General features: G+C 38.4%; 1 protein-coding gene across 48 annotated transcripts in view; it reads right to left on the bottom strand.

Moving 5' to 3' along the window:
* Positions 1-23139, bottom strand: part of CLOCK (clock circadian regulator) — a 121364-nt gene that overhangs the window by 46912 nt on the left and 51313 nt on the right. For 39 of the 48 annotated variants that reach the window (XM_021101335.2, XM_021101333.2, XM_021101327.2 and 36 more), the window contains 5 exons: positions 19299-19390; positions 12995-13084; positions 10457-10516; positions 6085-6233; positions 3198-3289 (listed from right to left, as the gene is read on the bottom strand). Coding sequence is in view for 29 of the 48 variants with exons in the window: in XM_021101327.2 (XP_020956986.2) it covers positions 3198-3289; positions 6085-6233; positions 10457-10516; positions 12995-13041 (348 nt within the window). In the remaining 19 variants the exon portion in view is untranslated. Of the gene's footprint in view, positions 1-1286; positions 1503-3197; positions 3290-6084; positions 6234-10456; positions 10517-12994; positions 13085-19298; positions 19391-23139 lie in introns of all 48 variants that reach the window. The other 9 variants (XM_084972271.1, XM_084972287.1, XM_084972275.1 and 6 more) reach the window with 1 other exon arrangement.

The following is a 23139-nucleotide window of genomic DNA, read 5'->3' on the forward strand; positions in this document are numbered from 1 at the left end:
AGAGACGGGCAGCACTTAAGGTAGAAGAGAATTTTAAGACCTCAGTCTCAGTTCTTCAGTTAAGACCAGAGAAGCTGCAACCTTGCCATGCCTCATTCTAAGGATGAAGCGACTGAGCTGAGTGGTCTCAGCTACTCTGCAGCAATTCTAACGTTCCCAGACCTACATCTACGTGCCTAACGGTCATCCAATCAACACGACTAGCCAACAGTAACAAGACGAAGTGAGCTGGACCCAGGTTACATATACACACGTTTACACATGTCCTTCAATCTTGACATATTAACATTAAAATGCATATTAGTAGTTGTAGACATCCATTAAAAATCAAAAATATGCTTGACGTATAAAAAATATATAAATTAGGAGTTCCCATCGTGGCGGAGTGGTTAACGAATCTAACTAGGAACCATGAGGTTGCAGGTTCGATCCCTGCCCTTGCTCAGTGGGTTAAGGATCTGGCATTGCCATGAGCTGTGGTGTAGGTCACAGACGTGGCTCAGATCCCGCGATGCTGTAGCTCTGGCGTAGGCCGGCATCTGCAGCTCCGATTAGACTCCTAGCCTGGAAACCTCCATGTGCCGAGGGAGCAGCCCTAGAAAAGCAAACAGACAAAAAAAAAAAAAAAAATTAAAAAATATATAAATTAATATTTTTCAGGGAAGTAATTTTAAAAACTGAAGATAATCACGAGACAACTAATTTACACTTCCAAAATTTTAACATGTTTATATTTTCTCCGTTGTATATTTTATATAATGGTATGATCTCTACACTTGATTTTTTATATTTATCAACATATGCACTACATGTGTCTTGGCAATTAATTTAAAAAGTCTGTTCACTGTAAAGAAAAATTGGAAAGCAATGCTTTCCATTTAGCTTATTTGTGATGTGACAATTTACCTTCATTAAGGTTCTTAAGTGTAGAGATTACATCTACACTTGTAATAAATATTGTATGAATTTATAAGAAATTCTTCATATTAATAAAATAGGGTAAGTAAATACTTCTAATGATTAATACAAAAGACCTTACTAAATGATTGCACTGAGAAATAATTGTAGAATAAAATAGAGTAGTGAAATGAGTTGATTTCTTCTTTTTGTGGTAGATATTAGCTTGCATATACCCTTTCAGAATCATATTACCTATATTTCTAAAGAGATAATTTTGGACAATGTCAAACTACTTTTCAGAAGAGAAAAGAATCTAACAAAATTGGAACTATTATTGGGTTTGTAACGTAAGTGTCCACTAGTTAAAAGAGCTAACTGCTGCTTACCCATGCCCTAGCTGGCTTTCCCTGAGAAGTTCTGTCAACAGCGGTGTTCGCGGGGCCGGAGGATTAGAGGCTGGTCCACCTTCAGGGACCCCAGCTAAGCTAATTACTGTTTTATCTGGAGCAAATTCCATGATCCCTTTGTTCCTCAATTTCCTCATCTGGAAGTGGAAAGGGCTACTAACAGTGCCGACTTCGTGGGATTGCTGTGAGGATTCGCTGGGGTAATGTGAAAAGTGCTTGGTTATTTTGCATATTTTAAGCACACACACACAATGTATTTATACTCCAGCATATTCTCATACAGTAGAATTTCTGTTGCATATAGAAAAACTTAATCTAGCCATTAACTGTTTCATCTGAAGTATAAACAGAAAAATAACTCATTAATTTGCAAAATAATGTTGCTTTAGATTTTGGCCAATATGCAAAAACACTTGAGACACAGCTATTACATACATACATATAAATACACATATAAATATACATATATACCACACAGATAAATTCTTACGGTCTAAAATAAGAGACCAAAACAAACAGCATAAGAAATGTACATGATTTAACAACCTCCATATTCCATCTCAAATGCTTTCCTGAACTCCTTCCAGGTCTACTTTCTTTTTGCAGACCCATTCTTCTTACCCTTAGCTGTCACTGCCAAAGTATACCACCTTTGTTTATTATAAGTTTCATGGAAATTTGATACTGGGCTCTGTGTACTTTGTGGGCATAGATGACATCCTTATTAATCTACAAAGGAAATGATTAAAAAGTAAAATTGATAGGTATGAATGACTCAAAGTTTTTTTAGATTTTATAAGTGATTGTATGAGGTATTAAGTTTTGCAAGTCTAAGCAAGTACGACATGAACTGTTTTTTAAAATAATTTTGTCAAAGAAGAACATTTACTCATTTCCTTTTAAAAGCTTCTATTTGAACTGAGAAGAGTCGCCTTTCAACATACATGTCATTATTTTAGTAGTTTCAAAATACTTCATTTATTATCATTTATGTTGTGTTTAGGTGGATTTTTTTGTTTTTAGGGCTGCACCTGCAGCATATGAAAGTTCCCAGGCCAGGGGATGAACTGGAGCTGCAGCTGCCAAGCTACACCATAGCCAGGGCAACACCAGATCCAAGGTGCATCTGTGACCTATGTCACAGCTTGAGGCAACACCAGATCCTTCATCCACTGAGTCAGGCCAGGGACCGAAACCGCATTCTCACAGAGACAATGTCAGGTCCTTAACCTTCTGAGCCACAATGAGAATAGAAATGTCTAGGCAGATTTTAATTTTTTAAAAAAAATCCTACTGTCCAATAGAATACATTGCATGGTAGTATTTAATATGTGAAGAATAATATGTATTACTTTTTTTTTAGGGCCGCACATGTGGCATATGGAAGCTCCCAGGCTAATAAGGGTTGAATTGAAGCTACAGCCCCAACCTACGGTGGGATCCGAGCCTCGTCTGCAACCTACACCACACCTCATGGCAAAGCCAGAATCTCAACCCACTGAGCAAGGCCAGTGACAGAACCTGCGTCCTCATGGATACTAGTCAGATTCATTTCCACTGAGCCATAATGGGAACTCCCTAATATGTATTTTCGTTTGAATGTTAGTGTAGTTCAGGTAGAGAACTTGGTAGTTACAGTTTCCTGACTTTTATTACGCCTCTCAAAAATTCAGATAATACTGAAAATTCAAAGATTCGGCATTATTTTATCACATATTATTTCCTTACAATACTTACATTAGCTAATTTAACAAAAGATAACTAACTGATTTACACTGAATTAAGATTTTTCAAAAAGTTAATATTTTTAAAACTATACTAAAATTGGTAAACCCTCTGATTTCTTCTTTAAGGAAAATAAAACTTTTCAAAAATTGAATCTGGACATACCTCTAGCATTAATTGTGTAAACTCTTCATTACTAAGGAATGTAGGTTTCCAGTCCTGTCGAATTTCACTAGCATCTGACTGTGCAGTGATCTCTGTAAAGAGATTGACACGTTAGTGGGTAGGGTGGGGGCAGTACAGCAGTCCTACAAGTCGACCTCCCTACTCTAATTAAAGACAAGAATCTTAGGCAGTGATACTTATTGGTCTAGGTAGGTACCAGGAGGTCCAAGTTTTGGTATGATAAAATATCTGAGTTAACGTGGCAAGTTATCTCCTTGGATTTGAGCTCTTAAAAAACACCAGTCTCTCTAGATTTTCTCTGGGGACTTTTGACAGCCTGTGCTGCTGACAGGCCTGCCTGATGCAAAGACCCAACAAGAACCAGAATAAGCACATCAGACCAAGTATTAGGAATATACTCTTCTTCCCCCTCTCTTTGCCACTCAAGTGGAAGTACCTGGAGCACACCTAAGGACATGAATCTGGAGGAAAAGAGCCAAGGAGATTAGTTATTCTACTTTTTAAAAAGAAGACTTTAGGCCTATTTCTAGGCAGAAGGATTCTTCCCAATCTCAGGTGCTCTGTTCTTAACTAAGCAAGGAAATTAAGATTTTAGGCACAAATTTTGTAGTAATCATTGCAGAGTGATTCTTAGTGTTTTCTTCCCGTTTTCTTAGAAAACTGGTCAAAAATCTGGCATAAGGCACACATTTTAACTTAACTATTATAGTTTATTTTGCAACATACTTCTAGTGGACTTAGTTACATGAAAGCTATTCATAAATGATGAATTCTAAACTATTTACGTAATAAACATTTTTCCATTTTAAGATGCAGACCTATAAAAACAACCAAGTAAAATAAAAATCTGTCATAAATTTTGCTCTACAAAATACACTCTACCTTGCAGTAAAAAAAATGGACTAAGGTGTTCTGATTTTTCTGTTACCAGATATGCAAATACAGCATGTTATATTGGCACCCGAAATTTGGCATATTTCAAATGCCTATACTAGACATGAAGAGTGAGAAGTGTAGCTGCTAATTCTGTAGAAAACAGTCATGCTTTTCAAATTCACATCAATTATGTACATTCAGAAAAAAGGGCTTAAATCCATAAGCAAATCCCATCTAGTTAAACCCAGATGTATTTTTAGAGTTAAAAGAATTCCCTTTCAGTTTAAGGTAAATTTTATTCTTGTGAGTATCGTTTACCCAATTTTGAAGAAAATATCTACTTAATGCTAAAATTAGTCCTCCACTGTCAGGGAGAAATGATTATCATGCATGTCATTTCATTTCATTCAACAATCATTCACCGAGCTCTGGTAACATCTGAGGAGTGAGTGTGCTCTAAGACAGGGCACAGTGACGTCAGTGAGAATTCCATTTGTAGAGATTAAAATGTAATTGTAATGGAGGCAATAAAATGATGACAAGCAATCTTGACACATTTACAGAAGAATCAACAAAATTTGGCAACTGTGATATCGTACTAAGGAAGATGAAAAAAATCCAAAACTTTCTCAGGTTTGAGTCCTGGGGGATTGAAAGGACAGTGGTATGAAAATGGAAAAAGGAAAGTTGAGAGTAAGAGGCGACAAACTGAAAATAAACTGAGTTTTAGATTTGCTGATTCTGAGGACATGTAAAAGACTCAAAGTTACCTGGAAATAACAGATTGAAATGTTTGCATCTAAAAACAAAGATTTAGTAACTTAACAGAGAGCCACAGCTGAAGCTATGAAATGAGATAACCAAGGGAGGGAGCACAGAGAAATGGAGGGCTAGCACAAAAGACCTTAAGAAAGGCTGGGTTCAGAGGGCAGAAAAGGCATAAAGAAGTTAGCTCAGCTGCGGAGGGGAGGTGAATGAAGTGCAGTGCAACTAAGGCTAACAGAAGAGAAAGCCAGCCTACTAGGATGGATGGAAAGGCCGGTGCTTCAGAGATGCAGAAGAGGATGAGGCATCAGGAAAAGCCACTGCTCTACTGGTGGCAGAGGGGGTGGGGGTCATGGCACTGCTGAAATGAACAAAAATAATTTTCAAGAGTGGTGGAAAATAAATAAACCAAGCTAGTCATGCACTACAGAGTGAGCTAGTGAGAAACAAAGGCACTAGTTACAAACTCCTCTGAGAAGTTCTGCAGTTTCATTTGCATCTGAAAGGGAAATGTTTTTCATCTATTTTCTATTAAGTACCAAGATACTTCATATTCTTTAAATTTTTCTTTTCATGACTTAGAGTGGTTTTCTTTGATTAACAGTCACTTTAAAACAGTGTTTACTTCCTAGACTTACAGTGAAGCACTCTTAAAATGACACTTAAAATGATCTGACTCTTGCTTTTCTCTCAAATATACCCCTAACTTTCCAACTCAAACTACGCTCCAGGTAAACCCAACTCTTCAGCTTCTCTGTTCTTCCACATGCTATTCCCTCCATGTGAAATGCTGTTTTTTCTTACTAAGCTAAAAGGAAAACTCAGTTGAAAAATCAACTATTTTTGAGACTTCCCTGACTCGTTCTTTCCTGCATTCTCACAAAAAGTTTATAGTTTATGAGCACTACTTACATTATGATTCTCTGCATTGCAATTAGCTCTTTATGTTTTTCTCCCTTGGCTTGAGTTACTTGTGGGCCAGGACTATAAACCTGCCCCACAAGAATCTAGAATACAGTAGGCACTAAATAAATGTTTGTTGAATGAAAGAAGGAACATACCAGGAAATCTTTAAAAGGGCAATTATTTATTTTTCTTAAAAAAGGGTTAGGAAGCATCCAGCCTTAAGCATCACTGCCAAGATTCTATCACATTACATCTTAAGAGAGTGTTCTTTAAAAAAAATAAAAATAAAAAAATCTATTTTACAAAATTAAAAATGTACCTTTATGTTTTCGTAAAAAATCAATGCTCTTCTGTAGAACAGTAGATTTGTCCATCTTTCTAGCATTACCAGGAAGCATGGATCCCAGTTCTTTAATGAGAACATTAAACTGATCTCTACGTTTCTTTTCAGATTTGTTTCTAGATACTCTGATGGAAAAAAGTTAAATAAGCAGTTTTCAAACAATCTGTTTAACTATACAGTTTACTACAATGCTCAATATGGACACAACCACTCAGCATCTACCTCTGTCAATATCAATAGTAATAAATATTAATTTCATAGGTTATCAATGATATATAATTAATTAGAGCAGTACTTTTTCTTCTCAGTTTAATGCTAAAGAACTTTTACGTATCAAGCATTTGGCATACATATTTTTATGAAAATGTCAGTAAGACAAACTACATTCAAAGCTCAGGTTTTATTTAATCTAATATTTACCTAGAATTTATATTTTCCTTATAAAGGTTTTTATGATGACTACTGAGACTCATTTTATCATGATTGTTACTAAGATACATTTTATGAAAGGACATATAATGTATCATTACTAAAATATTTGTACAAATTTATTTATACAAATTTAAACGTATTGAATAGGAAAAAGTTACCCATCTCTTGTAAGTTTTAATTTATAAACAGAAATCTAAAAATGAAAATCTAAAAAAAAAAAAAAGAAAGAAAATCTCCCCCCCTCAGGCTTACCCACACATTCTTCCTCTTCATTCCTCCAATCCCAGCCTCTAACACAAAGCTATAACTGCTCATTTGCTTATCTGTCTTTCCATGGACTGTGGGCTCCTTGATAACAGAGTCCCAGTGCTTTCATCTAAGCACTTAAGCATAACAAATAACAAGCAGTAAGTGCTCAAAATACCTGTGCTAAGTGAATAATTCCTACTGTCCTATGAGAAGCAGTAACTAGTAGCAAATTCTTAGTTGCACTGAGACTTCCCGAGAGAAGTAAATACAATTATTTACAGAGCCATTAGTCATTCTACAATACCTTTAATTACCTGCTCTGTGAAATCAAATTTTATTTTATTTTTTATTTATTTATTTAGTCTTTTGTCTTTTTTTTTTTTTTTGTCTTTTTGTTATTTCTTGGACCACTCCTGCAGCATATGGAGGTTTCCAGGCTAGGGGTCAAATCGGAGCTGTAGCCACCAGCCTACACCAGAGCCATAGTAACTCGGGATCCGAGCTGTATCTGCAACCTACACCACAGCTCATGGCAACGCCGGATCGTTAACCCACTGAGCAAGGGCAAGGAGAGAACCCGCAACCTCATGGTTCCTAGTCGGATTCGTTAACCACTGCGCCACGATGGCAACTCCGTCTTTCTTTTTAGGACCACACCCGGGGTATATGGAGGTTCCCAGGCTAGGGGTCTTATCAGAGCTGTAGCTGCCGGCCTACACCAGAGCCACAGCAACACCAGATCCGAGCCACGTCTGTGACCTACACCACAGCTCTCGGCAACACTGGATCCTTAATCCATTGAGCGAGGCCAGGGATCGAACCCACAACCTCATGGTTCCTAGTCAGATTCGTTAACGCTGCACCACAACAGGAACTCTTGAAATCAGATTTTAGAATTCAGTTTTTGTTTTAAACAAAGTATACTACTTTCCCAAAAGGTCACAGGAGAATTATATTAATTTAATTCAATTTTTTTTCAGTAAAGAAAAAGCATTTATTCTGTATTAATACTAGGGAAAAATACAATTGCTTAAACTTAAGAAACATAATAAAAACTAGCTGACTCCCTGAGCAAACAGAGAGTGCTTTGTTCCAGTGACAGAGACTGTGATAAACAAGGGCTAGGAATCCTGGGGAAAGGAGCCATTCCAAGAAATTCATCTAATTCCTATGGAAACTCCTAAGTGTGCTGCACTGAGTGGTGATGGCTGAGAGAGAAAGGGGCAGTGGCAGGTGTGAGCTGGGCAACCCAGACACAGGAAACTTGCACAAAGATGAAAGCCTGTTACAAGTGGGTCAGCATGCCCAATGTGGCTTTCTGTGCCCAGCTATGCCGGCATTAGGGGTGGGTGGGTGGGTGGGTGGCAGGGAGAAGTGCTGAAAAAAATCATCAAGTTTTCATGCTACACAAAAGGATTTTAGCTTAATTGCAAAAGCCATGGAAAAGCACTGAAAGGTTTTAAGCAAAGAAATGATGTGAAAAGAAGTGCCTTTTAAAAAGACTCTTCCGGCTTCAGAGTAGTGAAAGGATCAATGCTTGGTCAAACGGGCTCAGTGAACAAATACTACTGAAACTCCCTGTTGCCCAAGTGGAGGCCAGGAGACCACTGAGGAGACAAGTGCAATACTCCAGGCTATAAACCACGGCAGGGGTAGCACTGCAGAGCAGGGTGGGTCTGAGGGTGAGCAGGCATGACTAGTAATTCTAGGTACATCAAATCTGGTTTGGAGTGAGGAAGCAGAAGGAAAACTGAAGACTTCCAAGTTATGGATAATGCTATTGAACATGAGATGTTGGTTTTGGTGGACAGGTGGTGTGTGGAGAATTTAGATATGGTGAAATTGCCTGTCTGACATTTAAAGGACATAAACTAGAGGAAGTTAGGCCTACTTATATTCCTCTAGAAAGAAGTAATTAGGAAATAAGCATCTGAGAACTAGAATATATGAACTATCTGAAGACATGAATGGGGGTAAAATTTAGAGTCATTATTTGCTCTTTATTTATATGCTAGGCACTACTGGAAACATTTATGAAATTTCATTTAATTTCTATGAAGAAGACTTTGTTATTAATTTTCATTTTATAGGTATGAAAACTCAGGCTTAAAAGAGAACACGCCCAGGATCATACAGCTACCATGAAGCAATAATTCAAAACAGGTATTCTGACTCCAGCATAAGAAGTATACAGAAATCACTATCACTGCCAACTCAGGTTGGAAGCACTCAGCCCTAGTACTGACCTCAAAAGTAACAGGCCCCAGAGGTCAGAATGCAACACGGTTTAATTCCAGCGCTTCTCTCTGTCCAAGGCTTCCCACAGCCATAGACAGTACTTCTATTCCCTTAACAACACTATTTAACCCTTGGAGTCTCTGCAAACAGAACCCTCTTAGCTCACCTTTTCCATCTATAAACTTGGCCTTTAAACTGCCCAAGTCGACTCCTTAGAGCTCTGCCTCTTCATTCCAGAAAAGACTGATTACTTCCATCTCATCAGTGACTATTTCTACCTTGAAATATTTTGTTAAGAACTTTCCCCCATTAGAATGAGATTAAGGGAAAAAAGTTATCCTATACATTTTTAGCTTCAAATCGGGTCTTTTTATTTCCTTGAATAAAGCTGTAGTGCCTTCCTCAAATCTTCTCTATAGATATATTTTAGTCATTCACTGACGTATTTAGTTTTATCTGGTTATGTGACTATTTTTATTATCCCAGTACCATATGTTTGTTAAATACAGCTATTTGGGAACTATTACTCATTACATGTTCATGTTCTGTATCTGTATATAATGCCATCCTACCCTCTCTACCCTGCTCTAAGCACCCACGTGGTTCTGTGTGACTGGGACAAAAATCATCAAGTATTTACTGTTCACTCTCAGTGACTACAAACTTGGCAGCTGAAGCGATCTGAGCCTCCCTCTTGATGCTAAAATTATCACTGAGGGCCCTATTTATGGTCAAACCTCCACCATCAACACCAGGGGTCTAGATCCCATCCCATGGCCTACTTAATGACACCTCCTCAACAACTCTTCCTTTCTCCTTCGCCTCCTTCCCCTTCTAGTGGGGAATGGAGGCATGTCAAAGGACACAGATGCAAATCCTCAAAGACCTCCCAATGGCCAAGCTGGAACAAACCAAGCAACAATAAATAACATACAGTGGCAGAGAACCTAAAGTACAAGGTAAACATACACGGGTCCATAAAGAAACAAATAAACGGGCCAGAAACAACTCTTTTTTCTAGAGGAGAATTTCAAACATGCAGCTGTCCCTTCCCATGGGAGGTGAGACTTAATCCCCTACCTCCTCTGCAGGTAGCTACACTGCTTCCAAGGAGCAGAGCAGGTTAAGTGAAACAGTAAGGGTGAATCTAGGCAAATCCTGCCTAGGTCAACAGAGGAAGGCTAACCTTTCCAGTGACGTTGCGTAAATGCTACGTGCTGTAATATGACACGGTGAGAGGGGCACTTTTAGAGGATAATTTTATCTAATTTACAAACTACATACTGATATTCTAAGCTTTTCCAGCTGGCTAATATAGCTAAGTTCTTAAGGCAGATTAACTTTTGGAAATCACTGATTTACTACTTATTTACTATTTCATTTACTTATTACTCATTTATTTATTATTTTACATCTTAAACTGAATTACCTTTTTGCTTTGTCCTTGTCATCTTCTTCCACCAATCCATCAAAAATACTACCATCATCTCTAAAAGAAAAAGAAAGTGGATAGAAGAAATAAGAGTAGATTCATTGAGGAACAACAATACTACAACAACATGTAAATCAAATCAATTATATGCTGGGATTTTTGTAGAGTTAAGATTGCATAAATTCAAACTCATTAACTACTAACCTGTTTTCTACTATTCATAGACAATTAAAGTTCAGCTATGTTCTACATTTTTAAAAAATTATTACCGTAAACAAGAATTTAATTTAACCAGAAGTTAAATACCATAACCCAAACTTTTAGTGGCCAGTGGAAATCTATAGAAAATCAATGTATTTGCCATTATATAAAATGATTCATTTGAAATTTGTCTGAGTGGCTAGGGAAGGCCTTGCTGAGGTGGGAGCACCTGAGCTGAGACCTAAGCGACAAGAAGGGGTTGGTTATGGGGAGACCAGGGGCAAGTGTCTTTTAACAAAGGGAATCAAGGGCACCAGGGGCAAACTCTTTTACTGAGGAGCAACATTAAAGAGTCCCAAGTGAGTCATGAACCCACTACACACACCTTTAACCACCTCTTTCTGCGGCCTACAAAGTGCCCACCAGCCCATGCTGAGATCATCTACAAATCTTCTACCACAGAGGCCCATGAGGAGACTTTTGGGGTTCCATGTGTACAATGCAATTTATTTTAAAACTCTGTATGTAAATTCTTATTATTGAGGAGACAGTCCATAGCTTTCATGATATTCAGAGAGATAATGAACTCTCTATGTCTGAGCACTTAGATGTCATATGGTCTAGAATGGGAATTGGCAATCATTCAGAAGCAAAACGCCAAATGTCACATTTACTCTCTCAGGAGTAGTGAATAAACATCTTTTCTGAGGGGAAGACCACACAGCTTCCACCGACTCTATGGCAGTGGTGCAGGCAGGTCTCTGGTCAAACCCCTTGGTCCTTAAGTCTCCAGCTTTGGTAGAGTATTTTTTGTTTGTTTGTTTTGTCTTTTTGAGAGCCACACCCACGGCATATGGGGGTTCCCAGGCTAGGGGTCTAATTGGAGCTGTAGCCACCGACCTACGTCAGAGCCACAGCAACACCAGATCCGAGCCACATCTGTGACCTACACCACAGCTCACGGCAACGCCAGATCCTTAATCCACTGAGCAAGGCCAGGGATCGAACCGCAACCTAATAGTTCCTAGTCGGATTCGTTAACCACTGAGCCACAATAGGAACTCCTCTGGTAGAGTATTTACTTTCATTATGTACCTCACAGAAAGCTGCCCCCAAATGTCAAAAGTCACTTCTGTGTACAAGTGGAGCTACAAATCCTGAATCCCTTATGAAAGAATCACTCAGTATACGGTAACAAAAGCACAGGAACCTTAGAATGGAACAGATCAATAATGGTCATAACTCCAGCTTATCACTTACTATGAGACCTCAAACAAGTTATTTAACCTCTCTGACCTACAGACTCCTCATCTAGAAAATCTCATGGAATTACTGTGAAATTAAATGAAACAAGATACAAAAAGTGTTCTGCACATTAGCTGTCAGAGAGTAGGCATTTTTTTAAAAAACTTTGCTGTATTTCATCAAATTTAAGACACCAATACTTTAAGACTTATTTTATGTGCCACTAAAAAAGAAAAATGCTACCAATTAAACTATGATAAGCTGGAAGTTCCCACTGCAGCTCAACGGTACAAGCCTGACTAGTATCCATGAGAATGCGGGTTCAACCTCTGGTCTCACTCAGTTAAGGATCCAGCATTGCCACAAGCTGTGGTGTAGGTCACAGATGCGGCATGGATTCCACGTTGCTGTGGCTGTGGTATAGGCTGGCAGCTGCAGCTCTGACTCAACACCTAGCCTGGGAACCTTCACATGCTGCAGGTGCAGCCCTAAAAAGACCACACATACACACACACACACACACACACACACACACACACACACAAAAGCACTATGATAAGCTAATTGTGATGAATATCAATGTTAGACATGTTAATATGTAAAAAAATTAAAAATAAATGAATATCTTAAAATCAAAACAATAGAAGGATTATCCTTTCCCAAGAGTAAGATTTAAAAAAGGTTGTAATTTCAACTAATGAAATCCTAACTATAGTTACCTCCCATGAGTCATAAGATGCTTAAAAGGGCTGAAGTCAGAACCAACAGATAAGAAGGCAGATGATTTCAGAAAGTGCCAAGGAAATATCTGCAACTGCCACGTCTTCTTTCAGAGCAGCTCTGACCAGTCACCCGAAATTACAGCCCAAGGTTCCATCCCAATACAAGCATCATGCTGCTGACCTTGGCCCTAAATGATACACCTTACTTATCATTACACGACATTTACTCAGTGCAGAAGGTAAAAGTAATGGCAATTATGATTAAGCATGAAACTCCTTTTATCAGTTTGATATATACCATTACTCTAAAAATAAATTTTAAAATAGCTTTACATAATTCAAAATAAACAAGTCTCTAAAAACCTACCTGTCAACAAGTGAGCTCATTTTACTGCAGCTTACGGTAAACAACATAACATACCACGTTTTCGTCTCGTGGGAGACATTTGCACTTCTCCTTGGGTGGAAAGAAAAATAAATGGTCATTAGTTTTCTCCCTTTTTTTTTTTTTTCCCTCCTGTTTTCTAGCGCAGTACCCGCAGCATATGGAGGTTCCCAGGCTAGCGGTCAAATCATAGCTACAGCTGACGGCCTACACCACAGCCATAGCAACACAGGATCCGAGCCTCATCTGTGACCTACACCACAGCTCGTGGCAATGCCAGATCCTTAACCCACTGAGCAAGGCCAGGGATCAAACCTACAACCTCATGGTTCCTAGTCAGATTCCTTTCTGCTGCACCACAATGGGAACTCCAGTTTTCTAAAAAACTCATTCCTACAAACACAGTCATCTTCAGAAACATTATGCTAATTATCACAGAGACTCAAAATGTTTGCACCAAAGGCTGGGACATCATTTTTAAGGAAATATCCTTAGTTAAGGGACATCTTAACACTTTTATTCCTTTTTCAAAAGGACTACAAGGGAGAAAAATTTTAAAGCCACTTTTACTATTCAGTCTACATGACTATGTCACTGTAAACAGGATATAATAACCACACCTAATGGGTGATAAACATCTGCTGAAAGCCTGGTCTTCTGTTACACTGTATGGCTGGCTTTGGAAACACAAGGAAGAAAGACACAGCCACTCCTGGCAAAATCTGCAATTAAATAGGGAGACTGATAACTGAGTAATTATAGTACAAGAAACATTCTGGATTAAAGTGAGTTTACCAGGCAGTCTAGATTCTTGTTACTTAAAATGTGGTTCAAGGACCACCACCACCATCTGAGAGCTTGTGAAAAATACGGAGCCCCAAGCCTAGTCCTACTGAAACACAATCTACATTTTAGCGAGGTCCCCATGTGATTTGTGCGAACATTTAAATTTGAGAAATAACAGAGTAAAAAACAGGAAGAGGTAATCGTTGAAAGGATTCTAAGCCACAGGAATAGCAACTGGCAAAGGCACAGATCTTTTTATGAGAGAAGAGAGCATCATAATTGAGAAACTTTCCTCTTTAGAGAAAAATAATAGGCACGTTACAAAGGAAAGTTTTAATTGTGAGAGTATGGGAGAGAATAGGAGTGGTGGGGGAAGGCAAGACAAGTAGAGAAGAGCCGTATTTGTTTTTGTTTTGTTTTCATGGCTGCACCTGGAGCAAATGGAAGTTCCCAGGCCAGGGACTGAGTCCCAGCCACAGCAATGGCAACACCAGATCCTTCAGCCACTGTGCTGGGCTGGGGATCGAATACGCACCTCTGGATCAACCCAAGCCATGGCAGTCAGATTCACCTGGTGCACCAACACTGGGAACTCTGAGAAGAGCCTTATTATAGTTTCATACTCACACTGAAGGAATTCAAATTTACTGTTTTAGAACTTAATCATAAACCTAAAATTTGTCTCTATATATCCCATACAGTTTTGCTAATGTATAAGGCAGGTTTTATCCATACAAGATACTTCTATTTTATAGCCATGAATTAAATATTGAATAACCACCTTAATTCTAATAAATATCCTAATAGTTTTGAGGCGTAAGAAATTCTATTTTGACTGTTATATTTTTATTTAAAATCTAAAAAATAGTGTAAAATAATGTGTAACTAAACCAGAGAAGATTAAAGGACCTGAGATTCCAAAACATTCGTGTGTGTGTGTGTCTTTTTGCCTTTTCTAGGGCCGCTCCCACGGCATGTGGAGGTTCCTAGGCTAGGGGTCCAATCAGAGCTGTAGCCACCGGCCTAGGCCAGAGCCACAGCAACGTAGGATCCGGGCCAATTCTGTGACCTACACCGAAGCCCACGGCAACGCTGGATCCCCACCCCACTGATAGAGGCCAGGGATGGAACCCACAACTCCATGGTCCCTAGTTGGATTTGTTTCCTCTGTGCCACAACAGGAACTCCCCAAAACATTCTTTCACTGTTTTCAAATGTACATTTGAGAGGAAAAGAGAATAACCCCGGGTATGTGATGCTGGGATGCCTATGTGGTTACAGCTGCAGAGGTGGGACTGTGAAGGGCTGAGTTCTTAAAAGATACTGCGTGAGGGACTGAGAGGTAATAATAACAAGAACCAGCTCCAAGATAAAATAGTGATTTTAAGTGTTTGGGTCAACGTTAGAGGATGGAACACAAAATTACAGAATTTTAGAGTCAGAACAGACTTTCAACATCACCTAAGCACAGCTCTCTGGTCCAAAACACATCTTATCATCATGGTAAGAACAGAGATTAGTTCCATCACTAGAACAAAACAAACAAACAAAAAAAAAAGAACAGCGCAAAGGTAAAAGAACCAATTTGGGTGAATTAAAAAAGAACAGTCTTGGAGTTCTTGTCATGGCTCAGTGGTTAACGAATCCAACTAGGAACCAGGAGGTTGCAGGTTCGTTCCCTGGCCTTGCTCAGTGGGCTAAGGATCTGGTGTTGCCGTGAGCTGTGGTGTAGGTCGCAGATGCAGCTCTGATCCTGCATTGCTGTGGCTGTGGCGCAGGCCAGTGGCTATAGCTCTGATTAGACCCCTAGCCTGGGAACCTCCATATGCCGTGGGTGTGGCACTAGAAAAGACAAAAATAAATTAATAATAATAATAAAAGAACAGTCTCAGTTTAAAGACCAGATCTGAGCCTTATATGGCACCAAGTACATGTCTGTTTAATTATCAGAAAGGAGAATAGGGCAAACAAGGGGGGAAAAAGAAGACCCCAAGAATAAGGGCTTATCTGATACAGGATCTAAAGGGTCATGCTTATGGCCATGTTATAGTGGGAGGGAATCCAAAATGTTTTAGAAGACAGACAGATGCTTTACTAGGGTATTTTACTATTCTTGATAACAATATTTTTCCAGACATTATTATTGTCTAGCTAACAACATAAAACTACATCTCTAATAGTCTAGACTAAGATCTTTTCTCTACTTTTCCATCCCATTGATAGACATGCTGTATTTAAGGGAAAGATAAAGGAAGAAGCAAAGTAGGCCCAACTAACAACTCTTAAAAGAGTACTCTCTTGGAGTTCCCATCGTGGCTCAGTGGTCAATGAACCCAACTAGTAACCATGAGGTTGTGGGTTCAATCCCTGGCCTCACTCAGCAGGTTAAGGATCCGGCGTTGCTGTGAGCTGTGGTGTAGGCTGGCGGCTGTAGCTCCGATTGGACCCACAGCTTGGGAACCTCCATATGCCGCAGGCGCAGCCCTAAAAAGACAAAAAAAAAAAAAAAAAAAAGATCCCCCTCAATTAAACAGTGTCGCATGAACTTTAACAACACAAGCGGTAATTTGGGGACAACCACAAGGTCTTGTGTGGGGGATGATTCCAGGACCCGGGTTTTCAGTGCAGGAAGACTAGGCAGAGTTACCCTATCATGCTGTGGATTCTTCAGATTCACTTTTCTAAGACAAGATGCCCTACTCACAGCAAGGCATTTCAAGCAGATAGTCTAATACAGATTAAATATTGTTAAAAGCCTTTTTTTCTTAAATATTGATATTAATAGGCCAGCATGGTATGTAGTAATACGTCTTTGAAAGGATCAGTTACAGTCACTGGAACCCAAAGTTCACAAATTAAAGGATCAGGCTACAACTAGGCATCTATCGCTTCTTTACATAAGCGACTTGAGCTGCAAGTCATTCAGTGACACACCTTCCCAGGTGGGTAGGCACTACGCTACTATTATGACAATGGAGGGCAAGGACTGCATGTGCTTTTTATGAACATCATTTTAAAAACAAGTTTTAGGAGTTCCCCTCGTAGCGCAGTGGTTAACAAATCCGACTAGGAACCATCAGGTTGCGGGTTCGATCCCTGCCCTTGCTCAGCGGGTTAACGATCCGGCATCGCCATGAGCTGTGGTGTAGGTCGAAGATGCAGCTCAGATCCCGCGTTGCTGTGGCTGTGGCATAGGCTGGCGGCTACAGCTCCAATTTGACCCCTCGCCTGGGAACCTCCATATGCCGCAGGAGTGGCCAAAGAAATAGCAAAAAGACAAAAAAAAAAAAAAGTTTTAAAAAATATTAATCAAATAGGGAGGTATTAATAACTAAAACTTTATAAGCAATTTGAACTCTGCCAATTATAGAAGCAGGCATGTTTTAAGTTCAGCATGCAACATTACATACAATTAATAGGAAATCTCACTGTCCATCTTTGGAAAAGAATTCTTATAACACATTCTGCATTATAAATAAATCACGCAATATCTAATGACATGGTGTTACTTGTCCTCTGAGTCTCATCTGCTGGCATTACTCAAGGCTTTCCATTTCCATATCACTGATTCCTCCCTTGATAACAGGATTATTCTGATAAATGCCTTAGTATTTCACCTTAAAAGGAACAAAAACTCCCTGACCCAACAACCCCCTTCAGGTACTGCCCAACTTTTTGCTCCCTTTCACAGTGAAGCCACTTGTCAGAGTCGTGTACAGTTGGTGTTTCAACATTTTTAATGCATTCCACTCTCTTATTTTAAAACTTAGTATTTATTTTCATAAAGCATGCTTGTCCAAACAGTTTTACAAGACCTATTAAATATAAGGAGTCCTCTGAGCCTCATTTCATACTTCCAACCACTTTCATCTCCTTAACTGTTTCCTTTAGGGCTTATCTCCCATTCTCTAATAACTTTTATTTTATCATCTCTTGATCCTTTCTGTTTTAGGTAGCGTGCCTACACAGTCCAAATTTAGTCAAGTTGTCCCAACGTAATTATTGAAAGTGTTGATTTTGCTCTCAAAAGGGTCATTTTTGTTAAGGCATCATTTGCCAAATTCTACTAGAAAAAAATAATTTAATTCTGACTCCCCATCCTTAGCTCATACACAAGCACGATTGCCCAAACTCCCAATATTGTGAGTTTGGTGAGGTGGTTACTTTCAGAGTTAACATTTTTATGACTCTACAAGTGCAATTCACAGTTGAGCCATACTGTATGTTACAATTTTTTTTCTCAATAGTTTCCCCTAGAGTTAATCATTGTTTTGTTTTATAATGTACCTAGTTTTCTATATACTTATCAATGCAGCCTCGAGCTCTTCCTTGTCCAAATCTACTCTTCCTATCTTCACAGGCATTATGAAGTCTACCCAATGAATGTTCTTACAGCTCTCTCTCTTGGCTCTCCCATGCAGGAGGAATGACTGAGTGGTGACCAGTTGTGACCACAGATCACTCTTCACCGTCACCCTGCTGATTTCCTGGGGCTCTACTTCAGCTGCATTCCCTGTTTCTTGTATCCTATGGCTTCATTTTTCAGTTACTCCTTTATTTCTGTTGAGTACCTCCTATAATAATAAGCACCCCAGAAAGTAAACATGGCAGATAGTTTTTGAGCTACCACAAGTTTAAAACTGTCGTTAGCTGATCCTTAACAGTTTAGCTGGATTCTGAATACTGAATTGGAAATCATTTTTCCTTCCACTGTCTTCTAAGTTTCCAGTGCGGGTTCAAGAAGCCCAAAGTCACTCTGATTTCTGATCCTTTATGTATGACCTATGATTTTTCTTATCCTGGATGTTCCTCTGCGTTCTAAAATTTAACAGTGATATGCCCTTCTGAGGACTAATTTTCCTATCTGTACTGGTAACTCTGTGGGCTCTTCCTACCTGGACACGTGTATCCTCTGATTTCTGGAGAGTTCTGCTGAATCCCCCTCTGGTCTCTCATTCTCCCTTAGCTCCTCTGTGCACCTTCTGGAAACACCTCATTTAAACACTGGAATCCTGGACAGTTGCTCCAATTCTCTCATCTTTTCTCTCCATTTTCTCTTTGCTTTATTTCCAATATATTGGGATTATTTTTCAGCCCTTCCACTGAGTTTTCCATTTCTAATTTCATTTATTTTTCGCCCTCATGTTTCATGGATTCAGCCTCCTTTCACCTGTCAAACTATCCAATGACAGTTTTGCATTTCTTTCCACTTTTACTTGCCTACCTGGTTTCCATTCCCTCTTAGTGTTTTCTCTTTGGCTTTGGCCTTTGCCTCTCACAAAAGAGGCTTCCTAAAATGTCAAGTGATCCTGGGCTGCAGGCTCAGATTTAAGTGTGGGATACTGTGAACTTTATTGTAGTGATAACAGGTTGGAATATTTCTTTGAGGAAACTGTTAATGTCAGTATCTTCAGATCTTTTCTCTTAGGCTGGTGTAATTCCCATTTTCCTGAGAAAATGTCATTTCAAAGTACAGTCCCAGATGCAACCCTTTCATTACCTTTTGTATTTCGGCGATCTTTTTAACTGATTCTTCAAGAAACTGTAAGTTCAGTGTATTTTTCTGTAGGGCTGACCATGAGTCTCAGAATTCTGTTTAAATAAGAAAAGTTTTATTAGATTTACTCACCTTACATAGAAATTTATCATAAAAAACGTTTTAAAATAATTTTGAAACAAGATTTGAAACGTCAAAACACATAACAAATGCTAAACTCTAAAAATTCTTTCTAAATGAAAACAAACTGAAAATAAACTACAACGATCACTTTTAATTCTACTATAGAAGTTAAAAGACAAAAGTATAAAAAGTGTAACTATAAAAACACATTAATGAATACACAATATAAAAAGACGTAATTTGTGACAGAAGTGCGGTGGAAGGAGGGAGGTAAGAAGCAGGTTCTTAAATATCAGCTTAAAACAGGCTATTAGAAATGGGAGACGTCTATGCAGACCCATGGTAAGCACAAAGGAAACATCTATAGAGGACACACAAAAGGAAACTAGAAAGGAATCAAACCATGGTCACGCACACACAAAAAAAGAAAAAAAAATCACTAAAACACAAGGAGGACAAAAGAGAAAAAAAGTGACAAAAAGCTACAAGACAGACAAAAACAATGAACAAAGTGAAAACAGTAAGTCCTTCCCTATCAGGTATTACTTTAAATGCAAATGGACAAGTTACCAACTAAAAGACAAAGTAGGTAAATGTGTAAAAAAAGCAAGATTCGACTATATGGTATCTACAAGAGGCTTATTTTAGATTTAAGGACACACAGAGACTGAAGGTAAAAGACTGGAAAAAGACATTCTAAGCAAATGGTAACCAAGAGAGCAAAAGGGGCTGTACTTCTAACAGACAAAATAAACTTTAAGTCACAACATGTTACAAGAGACAGAAAGACATTATATAATAATAAAAGGGTCAAATTCATCAGGAAGATTTAACAATTACAGAGATATATGGAGCAATACCCCAACGTCAAAGCACCCAAGTATCTGCAGCAAACACTGACAGAACTGAACCAAGAAACAGCAAAACAATAAGGGCAGATTTCAATATCCCAGTGTCAATAATGGACAGAACCCAGACAGAGATCAACAAGGAAAAGAAACAGCTGAACAACACTATACACCAATCGATTTAACAAAATATTCCACCCAACAGCAGCAGAATACACATTCTTCTCAAATGCACAAGGAACACTCACAAGGACAGGACAGTCACCTTCAGGTAGTAAAACAAGTCTTAACAAATTTGACAAATCAAGTGGCTTTTCTGACCATAATGGAATGAAACTAGAAATCAGTGTACAAGATAAACTGGAAAATTAACAAATATGTAGAAATTAAACAAACTGTAGAACAATCAATGGGTCAAGGAAGAAATCAAAATGGAAATTAGAAAATATTCTGAGATAAACAAAAACAACACATCAAAACATGGGATGCAGCAAAAGTATCATTAAGAGAGACTTAACAGTGGTAAATACTACATTAAAAAAGAAGTAACATCTCAAATAAAGACCGTAACTTTTTACCCTCAAGGAACTAGGAAAACCCCAAAGTTAGCAGAAGGAAGGAAACAATAAAGATTAAAGCAGAAACAAAACAGAGGTGAAAAAATAGAAAGAAATGAAACAAAGTGTTTTTTTTTTTAGCAAAGAACAAAAAAAGAGGAAACTTTACAACTGATACCACAGAAATATGAAGGATCATAAAAAATTATCATGAACAATTAAATGCCAACAAACTGAATAATCTAAAGGAAACAGACAAATTCCTAGAAACAAAGAAACCATCAAGACTGAATCATGAAGAAACAGAGTATCTGAACATACCTGTAACTAACAGGGATACTGAATCAGTAATCAAAAACCTCTCAACAAAGAAAAGCCCAGGACCAAACATTCACTAAAGAATTCTACCAAACATTTAAAGAATTAATTAGCACCAATCCTTCTCAAACTCTGCCAAAAAAATGAAGAGAAAGGAACACCTCCAAGATCATTTTATGAAGTCAATATTACCTTGTTACCGTAGCCCAACAGACTCCACAAGTAAAAACTACAGGTTACTATCCCTGATAAATACAGAAGCAAAATTCCACAACTAAATATTAACAAACCAAAACCAATAGTATGTTAAAAGGATCATATACCATGACCAAGTGAGTTTTATCCCTGAGATAAAAGGATGGTTTGACATATAAAAACCCATTAATGTGAAAACGCCACATTGAGAACAAAGGATTAAAATCACACAATTATATCACTTAACACAGAAAAAGCATATGAAGTAATTCAATATTCTTTCATGCTGAAAACACTAAACAAGGGATAGAAATATTTCCTCAAGATAATAAAAGCCATATATGAAAATCTCCACAGCTAATATCATGCCCAACAGTGAAAAACTGAAACCTTTTTCTCTAAGATGAGGAAAAAGGCAGGAATACCCACCTCTCCCTACTTCTAGTCAACATATAGTACTAGCTAAAACAATTATGCAAGTAAAAGGAATCCAAATTGGAACGTCTAAAGTAAAATTATCTCTATTCATAGATGACATGGTCTTATATGTAGAAACTCCTAAAGACGCTACCAAAAAAAAAAAAATTGTTAGAATAAACATCAAAGTAGGACACAAAATCAGCTGCGGGAGAAGCTCCGTCATGACGCAGTGGTTAACAAATCTGACTAGGAACCATGAGGTTGCAGGTTCGATCCCTGGCCTTGCTCAATGGGTTAAGGATCCGGCATTGCCGTGAGCTGTGGTGTAGGTCGCAGACTCGGCTCAGATCCCACGTTGCTGTGTCTCTGGCGAAGGCCGGCAGCTGCAGCTCCAATTAGACTCCTAGCCTGGGAACCTCCAAATGCCGCGGAAGTGGCCTTAGAAAAGGCAAAAAGACAAAAAAAAAAAAAAAAAAAAAAAATTCAGCTGCATCATGGCTCAGCGGAAACGAATCTCACTAGTAACCATGAGGATGCAGGTTCGATCCCTGGCCTCACTCAGTGGGTTAAGGATTGGTGTTGCTGTGAGCTGTGGTATAAGCCTGCAGCTACAGCTCCAATTCAACCCCTAACCTGGGAACCTCCATATGCTGTGGGTGTGGCCCTGAAAAAACAAAACAAATAAAAACAAACTCAGCTGCATTTCTATACACTAATAATCAGAAAAAGAAATGAAGAAAACACCCACTTAACAGCATCAAAGGAATAAAACACTTAGGGATAAATTTATTCAAAAGACAGAATTTCTGTTGTGGAAAGAACTTCAAAAACCTGTCAATTTCAATTAGCAATGTACTTTCACTGATAAGGAAAATCAGGAACTGCTGTAGTCTTAGTATTTTTCACTGTAGAGGTAAGATATCGCTATAATATTCTAATTTTTAACACTCTTCTAAATCATGAGCTCCTTGGCTTTACTTATTCATCTATTTCTAGGACCTGTCAGAATGTCTGACAAATACTAAAAACTCAATGAGCACTGTGAGTACATGAATCACCCAAAATCAACCCAACTTGCCACACAAATGTTAATGCAAAACTTCACACTCAGAATTTGCTTTGACCCACCCAATGTCCATACTCAATTTTTTAAAAACCAAGAATATGCTGTATATGTAATATGAGAGCAACAAAAGGGCTATTTTTTGATAGCACAAAAGGAGGAAGGTATTTTTGAGCAAAAAAAAAAAAAGGATTTTTTTAATGGCAACAACAAAAAATATCCTTGGATACTAAAGGACTCAAATAAAAATAAGAGGTCTAAGTCAAAAACACCAGAGCAATGACACTTAATTCCTAAAATGTGCATGCAACAAAATTCAG

Source organism: Sus scrofa, chromosome 8, assembly GCF_054392235.1.
Source record: "Sus scrofa isolate SSC_HxYL_T2T_F1_AM1 chromosome 8, Sscrofa_HxYL_maternal_Yorkshire_Landrace_v2.0, whole genome shotgun sequence".
NCBI classification, from domain to species: Eukaryota; Metazoa; Chordata; class Mammalia; order Artiodactyla; family Suidae; genus Sus; species Sus scrofa.